Below are 22319 nucleotides of genomic sequence, written 5' to 3'. Positions count from 1 at the left end.
CCTGGACAATCCAAACAATATTTCGGATGGAGTGACTGAACATCCCAAGCAAGGTAATAGATATCAAGGTAGCAGTGCTGGGGCTATGCCCCACCATGTCCAGGAGTTTCTAGGATCTCAATTAGTTATGCTAGTTGTAATCAGCATGCTGGGAAGAAAGTAAAGTGCCAGTCTTAAGAGAGGTGGTCCGGGGTGACGTTGGAGGATTGTGGCTTACTACTCCAATTAGGAGCAATGATCAAAAATGTTTTTGCTCAGCTATCTTGTTTGGCCACGGCATCACTTGGACCATAGAGGTCCAGGACACTTCCTTCCCTAGTCTAGCTGCATGCAATATGTTCAGTGCCTCCAAGGGGCAGGGTATATCAAAGATGTGCATGTAAATTGAGTGATTTTTCATTGAGCCCAGGTACTTCTGCCATGATGGAGGGGATTTGTTGGCATTTCCTGACAAGGCTATTGATCCATGCCTTTTTGTGTTGTGTATCTTCCTGATGATCACACAAGATATACACCAAATTCCTCTCTCTGTGTAAAAGGCAGGAAATATCTCACTGAAATGCACATACGTTTTAATGATATTAGCAGGGGTGAATCAAGGCTTGAGGAAAACAGATGGGTTGTAAGGAGCATCTCAAAGGAACAGAGGTAGAGAGGCTGAGATGCTCAGGAAGAGAGCTTAGGGCCTGGAGGCCTGAAGGCCTTCATTGGAGAGAAGACTCTTCAAATATGCAAAAGATCTCTGCAATACTTTATTTGAAGATCAAGCCCCCATTCTGAGTGTATTTTGCACCTAGGCATTCCAATGCAGGGATTATTTCCTCTTTTAATGGGCTGACTCTGTCCAGTTTTTGTGTGATATTTCCATAAATAAATTTTACACTCTTCGAGGAGCAATCAAAAATCTTACTGATCTTATGGAATCAACACTTCATTGTTTGAGACTAGAATGATCCCTCCAAAACATCATTTAGAATTCTGATGATTTTTAACGAATTCCATGGAACCTTTGTACCAGCTTTGACTTTAATTATATCTGTTATTGACTGTCCAATGAACATAATTAACATAATCAGAATGGCAATTATTTCAAATAGTTCTATTTTTTAAGTCAATAGTGCATTTGCAAATCACCATAATTAGTCTTTAGTTTGCCAGCGTCTCAGGATATTTGCTTGACTTGATTGTGAATTCCATGCGAAAAGATTTTAAGATGAGCAACAAATAAATGAAGATATCTTCTTGCTTTGTATCTAAGAAGAGGTAACTAAGGAAGTCCATTTTCCTCTCATGCAATCTTCAAGTGGTTATCCGATTTGTAAGTTTCACAGCAATTTCATTTCAGAATTACATAAATATCTCAATTTTTGTAGCCTCAATATTATACATTTATTTGAACTGTAATCATCCTGAGTTGTGTGCTGTGAAAGGGGTAGAATTTCCCCTTAGGGTAATTGGTGATCTAGGGCAAAAAGTGATCAAAATTGCATTCATTTTCCAATTTTTGCTCAAGTATTCATCCAGATTCATTTGAGTATGGCTTTCTGTGAAGCAGTGCAATATGGCAATCTTAAAATGTTCTTCCTTTAAGATATATTCCTTAATATAGTAAAGATTTAATTTTGGGGCCATTGCTCTTCCTAATATTTGGTAGTGACCTTGACCAACATTAAAATTTGTGGATGGTATAAAATTTAGCAGCATTATGAGAAAGGTAGCAGAGAGCTTCAAAAGAAGGTATAGGGCAGGATTTTACAGCCTTGTTTAAGCGAGACTCGCCTGAGGAAAATGCGGATTTCTGTTGTTGGACTCTCGCCCACTCTGATTCTGTGGTGGAAGGGGTGGTAGAATTCCACTGATAGACAAGTTGATGGAATAAGCAAACAAATGGCAGATGGAATTCAATGCAGAGCAGTGTGAGGTGATTCATTTTGGTAGGAAGAGCGCAGAGAGTCAATTAAAAAAAGGGTTATAAAGGGTACAAATCTAAAGGGGGTATGGGAGCAGAGGGACCTGGGTGTGTATAAATGAATCATTGATAGTGACAAGACAGGGTTGAAAGAATGGTTAATAAAGCATATTGCAACCTGAGAAGCTGTATGCTTTATTAATAAGGGCACAGAGTAAGGTTGCAATAAACTTGTATAGAACACTGTTTGGTCCTCAAGTGGTGTATTGAGTCCAGTGTTGCACAGTACATTTTAGGAAAAATGTAAACGTATTAGAGAGTGCAGAAAATATTCGGAAGACTGGTCCCAGGAATGAAGAACTTCTGTAATATGGATTGATTGGAGAAGTTGGGATTGTTTTCCCTGCAGAAGAAAAGTTTGAGAGGAAGTTTGATAGAAATATTCAAAATTATGAGGGGTCCGGACAGGATAGATGGGGAAAATCAGTCCCCATTGATGGAAGGATTGATAGCAAGAGGGTACAGATAAGTAATTGAAAAAATAAGCTACTGTGACATGACGAAAGACTTTTCATGCAGTGAGGGGTTCGGATATAGAATGCGTTGCCTGATAGCGTGTTAGATTCGATAAAGGCACTCAAGAGGGAATTGGATTATTTTCTGAAAAGAAGGAAGTTCAGGGTTTTGAGGAGAAAGTGGGGCAGTGGCACTCACTTTGCTCTTACGGGGAACTGGCCTGTGTCCTCCTTCTGTGTTTTACTGACTGTGATTCTGTGTTTCTTCCATCACTGTAGTTCACGATATCCTTCAGTGCATATATAGGAGCGTGATGTCCTGGGTGTCCTAAATATTGTTTCTGAATTCTATGAAGTCTCATAAGATTAGGTCAAAAATGGGCAAATAAACCTATTGCCTTCCCTGAGCTGATGGACCTGTGCTCCTACATGTTGGATACCACAAGGAAGAAGCACTGAGGACTAAAAGAGGCACATATTGTTCTTTAGACAGGGGACTTTGATGCTCATTATCAAGAGTAGTGTAGTAGCAGTATGACTAACTAAACTGGCTGAGTCCTAAAGGATGTATCTGACAGACTGGGCTGGCAGCAGGTAGTGAGAGAACCATCAAGCGAGATAACCTATTTGATCTGTCAATTATGGTATAGGTAGGAGTGGGCACACACTGTTCTTGTGGAGACAAAGTTATGTTACACCACACTACCACAATGCTAGCTGGGATAGATTAAGAAACTACCAAACAGCCCAGAATTGGGAATCCATGATGCATTGAGGACCCTCAGCAGCAGCAGAAATATATTTCACCATAATCTGTAACTTCATGGCCTGGTGTGTCCTTTGCTTTATCATTACCATCAAACCAGATGGTCAATCCTGGTTCAGTGAGGAGCATTGTAGATTATGTCAGGAGCAGAACCCAGCATACCTAAAAATAATTTGTCAACCTGTTGAAACTGCTGCATAAGAATACAAGAACCAGGAGCAGGAGTAGACCATTTGGCCCTTTATGCCTGATCTGCTATTTAATGCAATCACAGTTGAATTTTGGGCTTCCATTCAATTGCCCGCCCACTTCCCATATCCCTTAATTCCCCGAAAAACCAAAAATCTCTCTATTCCAGCCTTAAATATGTTTAGTGATTGAATATCCATAATTCTGAGTAGTAAAATAATGGAATATATTGTTGACCTTCTGGACACAATGACCAGGGAGACCTCACCATCTGTATCCTGCGGGTTATCATTCAGCAGAAGCTCTACTAGGCTACAGAAGCAGATGAGAATCTAACCGTTCTGGCGTGAGTGAGTCCTTCTGACACCCACCAGCCCCCCACAAATCACTTCTAGCATTGACAAAATGGAAGTCAGAAGTGTGATGAACACTCTCCATTTGCCCGAATGCCCTGCAGCAACTTGCCTCGACTTCTTCACCACGATTTCCCAACATCTACAGTCTCGCAGGAGAAAGGCAGATAGTGTTTTGAAACACCACTACTCCGTGATACATGCCATCCTCACTTGGAAATATTTTACTGTTCCTTCAGTGTTGCCTGGTCAAAATCTTAGAATTCCCTCCCTAACAACACTGTAAGATTATCTTCGCCATCTGAACTGCAGCAGTTCAATCAGTTTTTAATGCCAACTAGTGTGAATAAATTTTGGCTTTATTAGTGACGCCCATATCCTGTGATATAAACAAAATGACAATGAGAAATAATAGAATGTTGATTTTTTTAAAAATACAAAAGTATTTATTAGTATCACTGACATACAGCAGTAAAAGAAAATATTTCAAAGCTTTCAATAGGTGTCTGTCAGTTCCCTTGCAGCTAACAAAGGAAAACTTTTATTTTTAGCAGCTTCCTCTAACAAATGGATGCACATACGTGTCTGGGGTCGCAAGCGCAGCTGAACTGATGTCCGGGTCCACATGTTGGGGTCCTCAGGGTCACTGACAGATCAGGGTCTTCATTTGGAGGTGGGAAGATCTCTAGGTCTGCAAATACATTTAAAAGAGCAGTGTTAGTGATTTTTAGGCAATGGAAGTTCAGTTTAAGGAGTGTGGGGCAACTATAGAAGAGGGGAAGTAGGGGGAGTGCATGGGGCCTGCAGGAGGTCATAGTTCTCCAGGTCAGAAGGGTTGGGGGCTCATGGAGTGGAGACTTTAGCGCCAAACTTGCTGGTTTGGCCATCGGGTTTGATGGAAGCTGGGGAGAGAATAGAAGACCAGAGTCCCAGGGATGCAGATTTTGCCAGTGGAGACTGGCAGAGTGAAGGCCTTGACTACCATGGCATTTTCCTGAGCTGTGGGAGCTGAGGGAGTGAAGGTGGTGGCTCCAGTGGGGTGTCATGATCGCTGAGGAGTGGCAGATTGAAGATCCTGGCTTCTAAGGTGCTTTCCTGGTTGTGGGGAATCTTCAGAGTAAAGGCCCTGGCTTCTAGGTCAGTGGGAGCTGGTGCAGGGAAAGCCTGGCTCTAGGTCTCCAGCACTGGCTGCAGTTGCCACATGATTGGCAAGTCCAGGTCAGCTTCAGATCAGATGTCTCCAGGGTCCTAAACTTCGCCAAATGTTGGTCTGAGGAATCTGATGGTCTCCTATGGGACTGCTTAGAGTCAGAAGACTTGCTTTGGCAGATAAGGCAAAGGAGAGTCTAAAGAGCTTCTACAAATACATAAAGGGCAAAAGAGTAACAAGTGAGAGAGTAGGGCCTCTTCAGGATCAACAAGATCATCTATGTGCGCATCCACAAGAGACGGGTAAGATCCTAAATGAATATTTCTCATCAGTATTTACTGTTGAGAAAAACATGGATGTGAGGGAACTTGGGGAAATAAATAGTGATGTCTTGAGCAGTGTACATTTTACAGAGAAGGAGGTGCATCAAAGTAGATAAATTTGCGGGACTTGATGAAGTGTATCCCAGGACATTGTGGGAGGCTCAGGAGGAAATTGCGTGTCCCCTAGCCGAGGTATTTGAATCATCGATAGTCACAGGTGAGGTACCTGAAGATTGGAGAGTGGCAAATGTTGTGCCTTCAACACCATTAATCCTACGAGATTCAACTCCAAATTTTGTGGCCTGGGGCTTGGCTCCTCCCTCTGCAATTACATCTTAGACTTCCTAACCCATAGACCACAGTCATAAAATGGTAGAATCCCTACAGTGCAGAAGGAGGTCATTTGGTCCATTGAGTCTGCACCCACTGCAATCCCACTCAGGCTCTATCACCATAACCTCACACATTTACCCTAGCTAATACTTCTGACCCTAAAGGGCACGGCCAATCCACCAAATCCACACATCTTTGGACTGTGGGAGGAAACCAGAGCACCTGGAGGAAACCCACACAGACACAGTGAGAATGTGCAAACTCCACACAGACAGTGACCCAAGGCCGGAATTGAACCCAGGTCCTTGGTGCTGTGAAGCAGCAGTGGTAATCACTGTGCCATCATGCCACCATCATCAGTAAGGATAGGTAACAACACCTCTCCACAATCATCCTCAACACAGGTGTTCCACAAGGCTATGTCCTCAACGCTTTACTATACTCCTTATACACCTCTTACTGTATGGCCAAATTCCCTTCCAACCCAATTTTCAAGTTTGCTGATGACACCACTATACTGGATCGGATCTCAAACAATGATGTAACACACTATAGGAAAGAGATAGAGTATCTGGTGAACTAGTGCGATGACAAGAATCTCTCTCTCAATGACAGCAATGCATAAGAGATGACATTTGTTGCCTATTTGTAATGGCCCTTGAGAAAGTGTGGTGAGCCATCTTGTTAAAATGATGCAGTCTATGTGGTGTAGTGCTGTTAGGGACAGATTCCAGGATTTATCTGCAGGGCAATAGGAAATATCAGAGGGCAAGGCACCTGAAGCCCATTCTGCTGTCTTGCAAGTGATTATTTACACTATCATATTCTCAGAGGTCTAGGAGTAATTCATGAGTTGTGGAAGAACAATTCAAAAATAATTTGCATTGAAAAGCACATATTTATGTTGGATATTTAATTATGAGGCCTAGCCAGTGAGGATACTAGCATATTTCTACAGCTGAAGGTTTCACAGCTCATTGTCTGTCGGCAGTCTTTGTGCATAAACATCGTTTCTGTTGTATTTGGTGAGTTCTGTCTATCTTGACCTTGCTGGCATTTATGAGCTGTCATTTGAAGGAGCCCTTCGAATGAATGTCAGTATCTAAGCTTGGAACCCATTGTATTTTGTTGATTACCTTTTAAAATACATTATAGTCTGATTTTAAAAAGTCACTTCTGCTTTAAGTGTAGACATAGTGTATTTCTGTAACTTGCTGCATTGTGTAGATTATAGTATGTGGTTCAGGGTGGTTCATAGAACTTGGAAAAGAAATGCCCAAAATCTAAAATATTTCTACATGAGCAAACACAAGAGTGCATTTTAGTGCGCTTATACATAAACTGGTTTTACATTTCTGTTCCAATGAATGTTCATTTATATTCTTGCGCGATAGTTTGGTTAAAGTGTTCAGAATAAATATATCAGCAGCACTGCAATTTTGCTTGCCTTTGAATTTCACATAGCAAACATTTTGATGGAATCCATTTTCCTGACCTTTTGTGATGTTGAGCACTGAGCTGGACCTTGTCTTTCTGCGAATATCGTACACTACATTTTGTGGAATTGCAGGCAGACAGAATCATAGAGCTTTAATGTGAGACACAGATCTTGGTCAAATTTACCAGACAGGCCCATTAAAAGCCTTTTTCGCATTGGAAATTGGTTTTGTGGTGACCCTCTGGGGGGGCAGGGAAAGAAACAATAACTTACCCTTGGATATTGTGCATGTATGGAATAAGAAATGCCAATCATTTATGGCAGTCATTAACGTATAAAGATTAAATGTGCATGTACTGGACTTCATCTAACAACTTCCCTCCAGCTTACACTAATGCCATCACCCAATTAAAATGAATTGTTCACATAGCAATAAATTTGACATGTAATTAGCATTGTTAACTCACTGCCTGTTTCACACAGTTTCGTAAGCTTTTTAATGGCATTACAAGCAAGCTGTGCTTTTTCAGAAGTGTGAGTGCAAAACCAGTCACAGATATTTCAGAATTATCTTGCAGAGAAATGCCTCACATTTCTCCTGACCTGCTTTTGCTCGTTTACATAAACGCAGCACCTATATTGTGAAGAGCAATGTCATTCTTGCCAGTGACCGTGATCATTAGAGGATTGGTGTTACATGTTCAGACTGCTAAAAATCCGTTTACATCTAATTGCTTCATTTTAAAAGACAATTTCAGCAAAGAACATCACCTCAGTCTCATGGCAACAGTTTGCACTCATCAGATAATCTCATCACTTGCATTACGAAACAAAGCTGCTCTCCTGCATTCTGACCCCACAAGAACTCTGCCCTTGACTGTGAGCTGTTGTTTTTTGCAAAGGGATGTATTAAAGGTTCTTGTAAATCTACTTATTCGGAAAATAACACAATTATATTCATTCCACTTCAGCTGCAGTTTTTCATTTTCATCAAGACACAAGTTAATCAAAAAAAACTAATGAGTTCTGTCACCTCATTGGTACTCTGTGGTCTTTCTTATGCTGTGCACCAGGAATGCATTGTGAAAGGTAGGCATTTCATTGGAAAGATGTTAGCATTAAAATGAGAAAGAGCAATGTTCAGCCACTAAGAATCAAGTTACTCTCTGATTATCGGTGACATGGAATTAATTCTCCGCTATGATTCTGTGCACCAGTTAATAAATAATACATCAGAAATGCAGTTCAACTTCCAGAGTTTTGAGTTCATAAATGCCAGTCAGACAGCACAATGAAGCATTCCTGTTTGCTTACTGAAATGTGTGGTCCTTGCGAAACAGCTTTGTGCTGCAAAGCATGTCGAGCATGGGGGATATCTCCTGAAGAACTCATTCATAACAAATAGGCAACACAGTTGTGTAAAGCAATCAGTCCTTGGCAGTCAAAGTAGAAGCTCTGCTGAATTTCATATGAAAACCAAGCTGTAGAATCATAGAATCCCTACAGAGCAGAAGGAGGCCATTGGACCCATCAAGTCAGCATGGACTGCAATCCCACCCAAGACCTATCCCCATAATCCCATGTATTTACCCTGTTAATCCCCCTGACACAAGGATCAATTTAACATGGCCAATCAACCTAACCTGTGCATCTTTGGACTGTGGGACGAAACCTGAGCACCCGGAGGAAACTCACGCGGACAGGAGGAGAATGTGCAAACTCTACACAGACAGTGACCTAAGGTCGGAATTGAATCTGGGTCCCTGGCACTGTGAGGCAGCAGTGCTACCCACTGTGCTGCCCCTTTAGTCAATTGCTTCTTTAATTTTGATGTGACTGACTATCTCAAAGTTTTGCTGAAACAGAAGTAAGTGTTGTAAGAGCTGAATTTTGTTTCTTCAGGCTTTTATTATTGCAATGATCTATTATTAGATAAATGACTCTAAATCAAACATATCTTTGTAAAAATGTGAGTGGAACCGAATCACAATAGAGAAGATGTGAAGGGTGGGCAGCACAGCAGCACAGTGGTTAGCACTGCTGCCTCACTGCACCAGGAGCCTGAGTTCAATTCCCAGCTTGAATTGCTGTCTATGTGGAGTCTGCACATTCTCCCTGTGTCTGCATGGGTTTTCTCTGGATGGTCCTGTTTCCTTCCACTATCTGAAAGACGTGCTGATTAGATGCATTGACCACGCTAAATTCTCCCTCAGTGTCCCCGATTAGGAGTATGCTGGCTAGGGAATTTTCACAGTAATTTCACTGCAGTGTTAATTTAAGTCTACTTGTGACACCAATAAATAAACCTACAGAATAAGGTGGTCATTGCCTGTGAAGTGTGCCAAAAAGGTGGATTTTAATTTATATCTGAAATCAGCACTGGCTGCAGTTACCAATTCTCACCTGAACAGTATCGGGCAGATAAGACCGAGAAGTAAGATCAAGAGTAAAATTTAACAGTTGCACTTGTGAGACTGGAAACCCCGCCACAGCCATTTCTGGGCTGCCATCAGGGTTCCTGGCACCCGCAGGGGCAATTTCCATCTAGAAATTTTTCCTGTGGGTTGAATGTCCCAACTCTGCAAACCACTAGCTAATCAGAGACCAGCAGCTCTCCAGAACCGGCAGCAGCACTGGGAGTGGTGGCCTCTGTCAATACTATAGTCGGCCCAAGGCTGAGGATCCCCAGAACTCAGGGAGGCCCCAGCAAGGGTGTGGGAGAGAGAAAGTGGGCGATTGTAAAGAGCAGGGATTTCTGCTGATTAATTTCCTTGCTACCAACAGGTCCCTCCTTTGGACACAGAGTACTCAAGATGGAGGGACCCAATCCACCTGATGCAAGCATGCCAGATAGGGCTCGCCTCGCAATTTTCCCACATAACGTAGCCCCTATCCAATAAACGGATCTGCGAGAAGCCATTTTGCTTTTTCCATCGACAGTCCATCTTCCCCCTTGCCAGGGCCTCCTCGAGTTCCGAGACTTAGGCCACGATCAGTTAAGATATCAATTAACCTTCTGGTAGTTAGGTGGTGGCAGTTGGGGTGGGGGTTGGTGGTGGGGTATGCCTGGGAATGATGGGAAGGTGTTAGCCACTCCACTGGCAACTTCTCACCCCATTTTACAGCACTCCCTCCTCAAATTCCCAGCCCACTGCTAGGGTAACATTAACTTTTGCCCCTCAGATCAGTCTGTCACTAATGATATAATGGCCAATTCATCATTTATATAAGTTGACCATGTAAAAGGTATTTCTGGAGTAAGTATTCCAAGAGACTGCTGAAATCATTGCACGAGTTAAATGTTTTACAGATGAGCGAACTTGTGAGCCATATCAGTTCCGATGCAAGAACAATCGTTGTGTACCTGGTCACTGGCAGTGTGACTATGATAACGACTGTGGAGATAACTCTGATGAGGAATCATGTGGTAAGTTCAACATTTGCCTTGACATTTGATTAACATTTTAGGAAGAAACATAATTTTCTCAGTGTTGACGATGAAAACACAACACAGATTCTCCACAAAGTTACCGATTAGTCATTTTGGTGCACAATCTTTAAAGACAGAGGGTGAAGGAAGTTGCGCTTTATACTGCCCAAGGTGATATTGAAGCTGAGCACATGTAGGGACAGATGTGGCATTAGAGGGAGGCTTACGTCTTATTTGACCTAAGAATTGTTGATACAATCATTATGTATTAACAAAAATAGTCATTTTCCGATTTGGAAGAAATAATGGGGACCATTATTCTACTATTTTCAACACCCTCTATCATTACCATCAAATTTGGAGTGCTGGTTGAAACCTGAAGACTCTCATAGGCCAATTCCCTGCAGCTACATTTGAAAATTACATGGTTGGATCTCACAATGCAGATACACGGACAAACCAATGTCACAGAGAAGGTTTGGCAAGTAAGGCATTCCCTAAGGCTACAACTGCCAGACTTGCAATGACTGCAGAATAGTGAACATATGAAAGAAACTATTTCAGTCTCATAATATCCCAAGCACAAGAATGCAACTCGTAGCCAAATGACCATTTGTACGCCTGCATTCTTTTCAGACTTTTTTTGAGCTCTTCCAAGTTTCTCTTCAGTGTAACTGAGCTCGATTCTTGCTTTACATTCCGTACAATGTACAAAGTTTCATTGCCATGATAATAAGCTGGCTTGGTTAGACATGCATAGTGTGTGCCTTACCTCTCAAAAAGATCACCAGCTGTCACCGCAGCCTTCTAAACTTTTCCAAGGTATGAGTTGGAAAGATGCCCTTTGTGACTAAATCAGGCCTTTCAGTTTTCCAGCAATGTGGATCTCCAGAAAATAGTCCGGCAGTACTCCAGCAAACGCTTTCACATAGCGATGAGCTGGCCCCATCTTCTGGTGCGAATTTTATAGCACCGCAGAAGATGATCAAACATAGTACTGCTGCATACATGATTAGTAAATAATGGCTTTCCAAAATGGGAAACGTAGCACAGCCTTTTAGGTTGGTCCAAAGCCTTGGTCCCCGATTGAAACAAGTGCGGTCACCCTGTAACATACACCGTAGAGTAGTAGACTGAGGGGAGCAAAAAATCTGAAATGTCACATATCCATTGTGCAACACATTTAACAACATTCCTTATTGTAGTGAGTGCATATTCTAAAACTTCCTTATAGGGAGTATTAAACAGAAATTTATCTTCTGAGATTTTGCTGTTAACAATGCTACTTCTCAGAAACATTTCTTTAATGTTCAATTTCAGATTATTTGATGATGGGTATGAAACATACAAAAGAATAGTCAGAATTTGATTATCTCAAATTCAGAAGCTTGTTATTGATTAGTGCAATTATGTTGATGATGAATGGGATCAGCAATAATAGGAAGAGTAAAATAGAATTTGCACCACTGAATCAGTCTGTACAGTTTCTTTATGGGGTTGAGCATTGAATGTCAGGAAACTGACGGAAACACAGGATTCAACAGAAAATATTCTTTCTGCTCAATTGACCCAGAGACATTACTTCTCCACCTTGGTTTGCTGGGATTAATGTTGTAGCAATTGGCATTTATATAGTGCCTATCACATAGTTAAAAAAAAAGACACCTTAAAGAAGCAGTACAAAAGGTAAATATTCAAGGGCTTCAGGATCAGAATGGTCTCTGGCTGTAGCTTCCATTGGTCTACATATGGTGATGAAGAATTTCTCAGTTTTGATCTCCAAATTGGAATGGAAGCAAGCAAATTGCGTTTGTGGTGTAGCTATTGCCATAGAGAAAGTAAAGCCAATACTTTAGCATGGTAAGGTCCAACAAGCACCATTGTTAAAGTTTATTTATTAGTCACAAGTAGGGCTTACACTAACACTGCAATGAAGTTACCATGAAATTCCCCTCGTCACCACAAGTCCGGCGCCTGTTCAGGTCACTGCACCTCACCAGTACATCTTTCAGAATGTGGGAGGAAACATGAGCACCCGGAGGAAACCCACACAGACATGGGGAGAACATGCAAACTCCACACAGACAGCGATCCAAGCTGGGAATTGAACCCCAGGTCCCTGGTGCTGTGAAGCAGCAGTGCTAACCATTGAGCTACAGTGCTGCTCATAAATGACTGGGGAATCTGCTTTCAGTGATATTGGTAGAGGAATAAATATTAGTACATAATAGTTAGATTATCTTGATTAACTGAAATGCAGAGCAGAAATTCTGCCAGATCCCACTAATAATCATTTCCTATCAAAATGTATATCAGCCTTTACATATTAATGGTTGCCCTCGCACTGCCAACATTTATCAAGACTTTCTAAATTCCCTTCTCACTCATTCTGCTGAATCATCTAATTTAAGATTCAGGTATTTATTAGTTTTTCAAAGGGTTTCTGAATTTTTTACAATGTTCATGCACCCCTGCATATTAATCTTCATAATTGGATTACCTTCTATGATTTATCACTTTGTTTCAAATTTCATTGAAACTAATATAGTTGTAAAATTTAGAATGGCATAACAACATTTTGCATTCAGGACACTCCACTGATCCTGGTTTGTGACATGATGGAGCACTACTTCCATAGAATGGAATTAATTATTAAATTAATTGCTTATTTGTTAAATATCAGCATTGCGTTCCTGCTCGCTGAATGAGTTTACCTGTGCCAATGGTCGCTGTGTTGCTGCCAGATGGAGATGCGATGGAGATTATGATTGCTCTGATAGCTCAGATGAAGTAAGTGCCCCGTTTTCGTCAATGACATTTCATAGATTATAGAGTATTAGTTGTTCCATTGTCAGTGCAATTATGAATTGTGTGTTTCAAGTCTAATCATCAATTAACCTTTTATTTAGTTCAGTGAGATTTTACTAGATACCTCTTCACAGGTAAGTCATTGACATAAATACTAGTTTCAGTGCATACCCCTCACCTGCACCAGCGAATGCAAAGGATTCACAGATTTATTTTCTAATACTGAATTCCTAACACTTTAATTATCCTTCATGATCTTATATATGCTCAGACTCTTAATAGTACACTTTGTTCAAATGCCATGCTTTCCAAAGTCCCATCATCACACCCTTGTTCTCATTTCTGCAATTATTCTTTTAGCCTCCTTTCCTCTCTAAAGTCCTCCAAATTTTGAATTAAAACAGCAAATCCTGGAAATATTCAGAAGATCTGAAAGCATCTGTGGAGAGAGAAATAGAATAAACAGGCTGGATTATAAGCACCAGCCAGTGAGATGTGCAGGTCCCCAGCTTCATCCCATCCCATATGCGGTTGTAGCTAATCAAATCAATTCAGGACCACATCAGGCCAATCGAAGGAGACTATTTGGATTTTGCAGATGGCCTCTATGTTCCAAAGTCCAGTCCAAAGATGTGCAGGTTAGGTGGATTGGTCATGCTAAATTGCCCTATAGTGTCCCAAAATGTACAGATTAGGTGAGATTAGCCATGGTAAATGTGTGGGCGACAGAGATAGGATGGGGAAAGGGCCTGTGTAAGATGTTCTCTCAGGGAGTTGGTTAAAGGGCCAAATGACTTCTTCTGCCCTGTAGGAGTTCTGCGCTATATGATTCTGGGAGGTGGAAGGGACCAGTTTAGTTGCCTGAGAGTTTTCTCCTAGAGTTGGACAAAGTACCAGTTCGCCAGACAGAGACAGAGGTCCTTCCTGCCTTCCCAAGTGCAACTTCTGCTGTGAACCACTCTGGAGAGGATGGCTTGGCTACAAAGGGGCCTTCCTTAATTGAAGCTTTAGAGCCTCTATTTTGAAGTGCTGTCTTTCTCACTTACTAGTCATGGCCTCCTGTTGTTCCCTTGAAAGTGAGGTAGCTCTAATTGTCCTCCCAGCTCCAGAAGCCCATCCGCCAGCCTGAATTGGATTTTATGTCTGCGCTCCAGCCATTCATTAGCCATAATCAGGGAATAATTGTACTGACTGGCTTTTTCCCCCAGGGTACCCATTTGAGCCTGACACCGGGTTCAGAGGGCGACAAAGAAAATACTGCCCAGTGTTTCAGGTCATTGATTGTTCAGCTGAAGATTTTAGTGAAGTTACATTGGCCTGAAACTTTGGGCTGGATTTTTCCGATTGGGTGGCAATCCCATAATCAACCTTAGTTCTGGGAAGTGACCTTTGCAGGAATTTGCCCGTAACCTTCCCCAAGGTGGTTAATTAAAAAATCAACTCCAGAAATCTTGAACATTAATGGATGATGATAAAGTAGAAGGCCCAATGGAATAGTTGTCAGTGATGTTTGGCTGCTGTTGCCATCAGGGGAGGTGGGTGCTCCTAAAGTCGCTGCTCCTAAGACAGACAGGAGAATGCGATGGCACATCAGAACAAAGACACTTTTCAGTTTGGTGAAAAGTTAAGGGCGGGATTTTCCATGCAACCTGCCATGTGTTTCATGGTGGCAGTGGTAGCCTACCATTGGCAGGAGGCAGGATTTTCTGGTCCTGCCAAGACCAAGGATTTCCCATTGAATGCACCGCTTACTGCACTGAAATCTGCAGCAGAGCTGTGCCATTGCTGGGGCTGGAAGATTGTGCCAGCATGAACGGCCAAAAAGTTCCAGCCCAAAACTTCCTTACGGCCACCGTATTGGACTATCTGTGGAGGATAAACCCTCCAGAAGGGGTATTCCTTCCACATAATGTTCAGTGGCTGCAGTTGTGGCCGTCACACCCCAGTGGGTCTGTTTTGGATTGATAATGAAGAGACATCGATGATCTCCTGGCATCCTTGTAATATATAGGCTCTGGTTTCAGTGAGGGCCCCAGTTGCTGTTGAGAAGTTCTGAATGGCATCTCTCTCTCTCTCTGTCAGCCAAATAATGGGCCTAATTGCCAGGCCAGTAGGTTCTGCTGAACTCACCCCACCTCCAGTAAATTTGCTCAGAAGTGATAGCATTTTGTTTTTATTTCAGGTTCTCAGTGTCCTCATTATTTTGTTCCTCCAAATTGTAGATTACCACCCGCGCCCCCCAACCCCCTCAATATGCCCAGCAATGTTTGCTGTTCTAATTCTTTAAGCCCAGTTTGCTCTCTGGTCTCTGAAACTGTCCTGTCCTCTTTAATTTTCCTTCAACATTTGATCCCATTGACTACACCATCATTTTCCATTATCTCTTTGTTGTTCAGTTCCATGAAGTCGCTCTCCAATTGATCTAATTGCAGCAAATCCATCTCCAGTTGCCCATCAGACTTGCCCTTCTGATGGTCACCCAGGCTTGTCTGATCATCCTTTCTGTCCTCAACTTGATCTGTCCATAGATATTTGAGTCCACAATCATACTTATGCTAAGGACACTCAGGTATACATCTCCACTGCTTTGATTAGATTTGATTTATTATTGTCACATGTATTAACATACAGTGAAAAGTATTGTTTCTTGCATGGTATACAGATAAAACATACCATTCATAGAGAAAGAAATGAGAGAGTGCAGAATGTATTGTTACAGTCATAACTAGGGTGTAGATAAAGATCAGCTTAATGCAAGGAAGTCCATTCAAAATTCTGACAGCAGCAGGGAAGAAGCTGTTCTTGAATCAGTCGTTATATTACCTCAGACTTTGCATCTTTTTCCCAAAGGAAGAAGATGGAAGAGAGAATGTCTAGGGTGCATGGGATCCTTAATTATGCTGGCTGTTTTGCTGAGGCAGCAGGAAGTGTAGACAGAGTGGTTGGGAGGCTGGTTTGCGTGATGGATTAGGCTACGTTCACAACCTTTTGTAGTTCCTTGTGCTCTTGGGCAGAGCAGGAAGCATACCAAGCTGTGATGCAACTAGAAAGATGCTTTCTATGGTGCACCTGTAAACATTGGTGAGAGTCGTAGCTGAATTTCCTTAGTTTTCTGAGGAAGTAGGTGGGCTTTCTTAACTATAGTGTCTGCATAGAGGGACCAGAGCAGGTTGTTGGTATCCTGGACACCTAAAAACTTGAAGCGCTTGACCCTTTCTACTTCGTCTTCATTGATGTAGACAGGGGCATGTTCTCCACTATGCTTCCTGAAGTTGATGACAATCTCCTTCGTTTTGTTGACATTGAGGGAGAGATCATTGTTGCTGCATCAGTTCACCAGATTCTCTACCTCATTCCCGTATTCTGTCTCATCATTGACGACCCATTACAGTGGCGTCGTCAGCAAACTTGAAAATTGAATTCAAGGGGAATTTGGCAACACACTCATATATAGTTGAGTTCTTCAATAATGTGACTGAACACATTGACGAAGGAAGTGCAGTGGACATGGTGTACATGGACTTCAACAAGGCGTTTGATAAGGTCCCCCATGCAAGACTTCTTGAGAAGGTGAGAGGGCATGGGATCCAAGGGCCTTTGGCCTTGTGGATCCAGAACTGGCTTGCCTGCAGAAGGCAGAGAGTGGTTGTGGATGGGTCTTTTTCGGCATGGAGGTCAGTCACCAGTGGAGTGCCCCAGGGATCTGTTCTAGGACCCTTGCTGTTTGTCATTTTCATAAATGACCTGGATGAGGAAGTGGAGGGATGGGTAAGTAAGTTCGCTGATGACACGAAGGTCGGTGGTGTTGTGGATGGTCTGGAAGGATGTCAAAAGTTGCAGCAGGACATAAATAGGATGCAGGACTGGGCGGAGAAGTGGCAGATGGACTTCAACGCGGATAAATGTGTAGTCATCCATTTTGGTAGAACCAACGGGATGAACGAGTACACTATCAAGGGCAGGAGTCTTAGTAGTGTTGAAGAGCAGAAGGATCTTGGGGTCCGGGTCCACAGGGCTCTTAAATCAGCCTCGCAGGTGGAGGATGTGGTCAGGAAGGCGTATGGTGTACTGGCCTTCATTAATCGAGGGATTGAGTTTAGGAATCGGGAGGTAATGCTGCAACTTTATAAGACCCTAGTCAGGCCTCATTTGGAGTACTGTGCGCAGTTCTGGTCGCCTCACTATAGGAAAGACGTAGAAGCTATTGAAAGGGTACAGAGGAGATTTACAAGGATGTTGCCTGGACTGGGAGGCGTGCCTTATGAAGTTCGGTTGAGGGAGCTGGGACTCTTCTCCCTGGAGAGACGAAGGTTGAGAGGCGACCTGATAGAAGTTTATAAAATGTTGAGAGGAGTAGATAGGGTGGATTCTCAGAGGCTATTTCCCCGGGTTGAAATGGTCGCTACGAGAGGACACAGATTTAAGGTGCGGGGAGGAAAGTACAGAAGTGATGTTAGGGGAAAGTTTTTCACTCAGAGGGTGGTGAGTGAATGGAATCGGCTGCCGTCAGTGGTGGTGGAGGCAAACTAGCTGGGGTCTTTTAAAAGACTTCTGGATGAGTATATGGGGTTTAATGGGATTGGGGGTTATAGATAGGTCTATAGATTGGTAGGTGTTGATGTGATCGGCGCAACTCGTGGGCCGAAGGGCCTGTTTGTGCTGTAGTGTTCTATGTTCTATGTTCTATAAGGAGTATAGTAGGAATTGAGAACACAGCCTTGTGGGGCACTGGTGTTGAGGATGATTGTGGAGGAATTGTTGTTGCCTATCCTTACTGATTGCTTTACCTTCCAACGCCATCCAACTGCCTGCCAAGTAAGAGATCATGAATGTGTCAAAATTTCCTTCAGTTAAAGATAAATGTTCAATATATTGGCCTCCATCATAATCTCTATTTTCTCGTCACTGGTTCCATCTTCCCCCCGCTCATAAATATGTCCATCCCCTGTTACGATTAGATTTAGGCTACGTGACAAGGCCACAAATATTGGTCTCTGCATTGTTATTCACCTTTACAACTATCTCATCCACTCCATCAGCAAACCTTTAGTTCCTCTTTTGTCAACTTAAAAGTAGATTTCTTCAATGTCCTCCTAACTCTCATGAACGTTAACTTGGTCAAAATTTAGCCACCCATATGGTGCCACACGAATCTTTGCTTGCCCATCACTTAAATCCTTAATGATTTCCTCTAGCTTTCTGGACCACAAATTAATAAATTTAAAGCCCTCATCCAAATTACTCTGTGGCCTTACTTCATCTTCCCTCAGCAGCATGACCAGCCTTGGATCCCCTCCCACTTACCTGACTCTTTCTTTCTGTGCATCTCTCCCTCCTTTCATCTTGACATTTGAGGTAGAAGTTGCATCTACCTTGGTTGCTCTTTGAACCTGCTACACTTTCTAAGCCTCTCTCCTTTAAAAACCTCTGTCATTTCAACTTAGCTTCCAGTTAACTCCTGGATATGTGCTTTGTTCAGTGGTACCATTAGTCAATAACATAAATTTTCTTCCATTATTTCTATTACTATTACCCACCTTGTGATGCTTTGTCTAAGATGCATTTTCCATACTACCCAAATTTGAATAATAAGCAGAATCTCTGGCCCCAGGGCACATTTTCCCATGGTGGACCTGGTGATCCATTTAAAGCTTTGTTGAGACCGGAAAATCCCACCAGTTCTTCCCACCCAAAAATGTTCCCGTCCTGTCCACTATGTCACCATGGGAATCATAGCAGATGGGGTGGGGGGAAGTGGAGGGAAGGGGTGCAATGGGAGGGGGGGGAGCAGATCATGCAAAGGTCCATTGACCAATGGAGGGATTTTCCGGTCTTGGGTGAGTGTGGCTGGAAAATCCTGCCCAAGGTGTTTCTTCTAATTCGAGTGGAGAAAACATAGAAATTTCTTATTGCACTTCATTGAAAAGCAGGTGACAACAGCAATAAGGTTTGGGATTGATATTAATATGAACGCTGTCTTCAAAATAATTTTCCGAAGCTCAATGTCTACTGCTGTTTCCGTGAGAAAGATTAGACTTGATAGAGAGTCGCTCTTTATGATGAAAGCAGGATTTTGCAGTTGGCTATAATAGGAGCAGAGTTAATGGTGGTTCTTTGTCAATAAAAGATTACGCTTAACAGCATCCTGTAACCAAGAGTGCATCAAGAGTTTTTTGACTGTGCTCTGAATAACCAAGATCACATGATATTATTTGTTCTAACATTCATATTGCTAGCTGTAGGGTGCCACCTGCTGCCTTTTTTGAACAACTTCTCAAATTCAGTAAAATTATCATTCACCAGTTTTAAAGTCAGTGAACCAATAGTTCAATGTTTCAAAAGCTTAGTATTTTTTGCATTAACTATCAAGTATTACTTGAACCGTATTCCATCAGTATGTTTCAATATTGAAATAGCAGATATCCAACTCATTAATTATTATTTTAATGGTTAATAACTTGTTTAAAATAAAATCTTTGCAGATCTCCCTTTGTTGCAATAGCCCTTTGCTGCCACACCACCCCAGATTCAGGATGATATGTGATCTACTGAAATCTCACTGACTGATCTTAACAAGTGACTCATCTCACTGACTGATCTTAACAACTGCAAGCCCAGTAATCAGCGGACAGAGTGCTGATCTATAAAGCTCTGAGAAAACTGCTTTCCCTCATTCTGTCCTCAGCCTTAATAGAAATCTTTGATAGCTGTTATATATTGCTCAGTCAAAATGCCCAGCCGTCAGCCCATTCAATTTTCTCCTCACAATGGCCAGAAACATTAGTTATGATTCTCTGCAAAGGGTATAAGTCCCGACAACAGGATAATATGCGGGCCCGCGTGTACTTAAGAAAAATGGCTAGCTCTCCGAACTGCAAGCCCGATCAAAGGGTTAGGAACTCTGAGGCTTCAGCAGTGCCCCTGAGAAAGGTGACGGGGGCTGAGGCTGCCAGGAGAACTGGGGTGGGGGAGGTGGCATGGAGGGGGGGCAGGGAGTGAGGAAAAACTCCTTCATTGTGAGGTGAATTAGAAAATTATTTTCCATGCTGGAGACAGGCAGGTTGGTCTAGCTTTAAATGGGGAGTTCCTTCCCCCCTCCCCCCTCCCCACCCCCACCTCCAGCAGTAATATCAGACCCACAGAGGCAGCCTTCCCCAGGCTATGGAACCTCTCCTGGAATGCCCCTTCCCTGCAACTTGTTTTCCCACATAGCAGGGGATCCCACATAGCCTAGTATTCAAGAAAATGCCCCTTATTTGGCAAGGTTGGCCTCCTACCTCCAAGTGATGGATGGCCGTGCCACTGCTATTCGTGCTACTGGTAAAACAACCTGGCTACTGGCACTGCATCAGGAAGCTCTTCCAACACAGTTCCCCAGCAGCATACCATCTCCTAACCTGCCATGCTGTGGGCTGGGCAGTTGGGATGGGCAAGACGAGTTTGTAGATAAGATGCCAACCATTGAGCTTCAGGTGGTCCAAGTGAACAAATTTGCCAGCTGCCAAAATTTGATTAAACTTCAACCTTCAAGCTGAGCAATTTACTTTGCATTTCTGTTCAGGTTTAATTTTCCTCACTTTTAGTTTACCTTAGCACCATATCTTAGTTAGGAGGTTAGGCACGTAACCAATACTTAGATCCAGGTACCACTGTTGAGTCACCTGTATGGATACAGTTGGGGTTTAAAATGTGTGCGTAGAGTGATGCAGCTTAATTTGTGATTTTTTCTTTCCTTTTTATCTATGCTCTTTCTGAGATTGGGACTAATAATGGGTTGAGCTGTCAGTGGTAAAGTAAGCTCACCAATCTGTATACTCAGAACGTTGACTGGACAATGCTATCCCACCAACCTTTTATAGAATTCAATGGTTGGCACAGTTTAAGGCATTTGCATGGAGGTTCTATTCCCTAGCTAGACTCATCGTATTTTTTCACTTTGTGGAATGACAATCCCAACTCCATTGGGAGGTGTGGTAACAATCAAAGAAAGGCCAATCAAATATGCTTGATTTATCTGATTTTGATGGATCTACTATCGAAACATCAGAGGATACTTTCAAATCCATTCCATCTGGATAAGTTATACTGGACAAGTTAGAAAAGTTATTAATCTGGAGTGTTTGTATTCATGGCTGGCTGCAATGCACTACCTCAAAAGATAAACACTCCTTGCACAAATCAGTAAACTGGAGGCACTATAGAAATTCCATTAATATATTATTCAGTGTTATTTTTCTGATTAATACATCATTCAGCATTTTTTTCTGATCAAACTTTATTTTATCTTTTGTATGAAATGGTTACAATCAAACCAGTTATTCATATTCAGAACATAAGAACTAGGAACAGGAGTAGGCCATCTGGCCCCTCGAGCCTGCTCCGCCATTCAATAAGATCATGGCTGATCTTTTTGTGGACTCAGTTCCACTTACCCGCCCACTCACCATAACCCTTAATTCCTTTATTGTTCAAAAGCCTATCAACACTTCCCTTAAAAACATTCAATGAGGTAGCTTCAACTGCTTCACTAGGCAGGGAGTTCCACAGATTCACAACCCTTTGGGTGAAGAAGTTCTTCCTCAACTTAGTCCTAAATCTGTTTCCCCTTATTTATAGGCTATGCCCCCTTGTTCTAGTTTCACCTGCCAGTGGAAACAACCCCCCACCCCCACCCCGTTTCTATCTTATCTATTCCCTTCATTATTGTATATGCTTATATCAGATCCAGCCCCCCCCCCCCCCCCCCACCCCCGCCCCCGCAACCCCACTCAGTGTATGTAGCCTCAGGTGAAAATCGATGTTCTTCGATATTGAGTATTTTATCTGCAATAATAAATAAATGAGGAAGTTGATGAGCTAGGTAGCTGACGTATAATGCAGAATTAAGTCAACTGGCCTCAAGTGGCAGTGTTGAGATGTCAAGCCTTGTCCCAAAGCAGCTTGGATGCCCAAACATGGTCAGAAAGGCCGTTAAGTCTTGGCTGTGGTAATTCATGGAGCCCCGCCTCTTCATCTTCCCCATGCTTATAGCATGGTGCCCTTCAAATAACACGTAACCAATCTTTCTCTTTCTCTCTAACAAAGAAGAATGTTTATGGTCATTTG

The 22319-nt window shown here is 42.4% G+C and overlaps 1 protein-coding gene across 1 annotated transcript in view; it reads left to right on the top strand.

Annotated features, from left to right (window-relative positions):
- Window positions 1-22319, top strand: part of LOC145350212 (low-density lipoprotein receptor-related protein 1-like) — a 1564930-nt gene that overhangs the window by 1431002 nt on the left and 111609 nt on the right. Inside the window, exons 68-69 of the mRNA XM_080199274.1 lie at window positions 10287-10403; window positions 13090-13196. Coding sequence (XP_080055400.1) covers window positions 10287-10403; window positions 13090-13196 — 224 coding nt within the window. The remainder of the gene's footprint in view (window positions 1-10286; window positions 10404-13089; window positions 13197-22319) is intronic.

This window comes from Carcharhinus amblyrhynchos, chromosome 11 (assembly GCF_965287045.1).
Source record: "Carcharhinus amblyrhynchos chromosome 11, sCarAmb.v2.hapA, whole genome shotgun sequence".
In the NCBI taxonomy this organism is placed as follows: domain Eukaryota; kingdom Metazoa; phylum Chordata; class Chondrichthyes; order Carcharhiniformes; family Carcharhinidae; genus Carcharhinus; species Carcharhinus amblyrhynchos.
The sequence above is the reverse complement of the archived record's forward strand: the minus strand, read 5'-3'. Positions and strand labels throughout refer to the sequence as shown.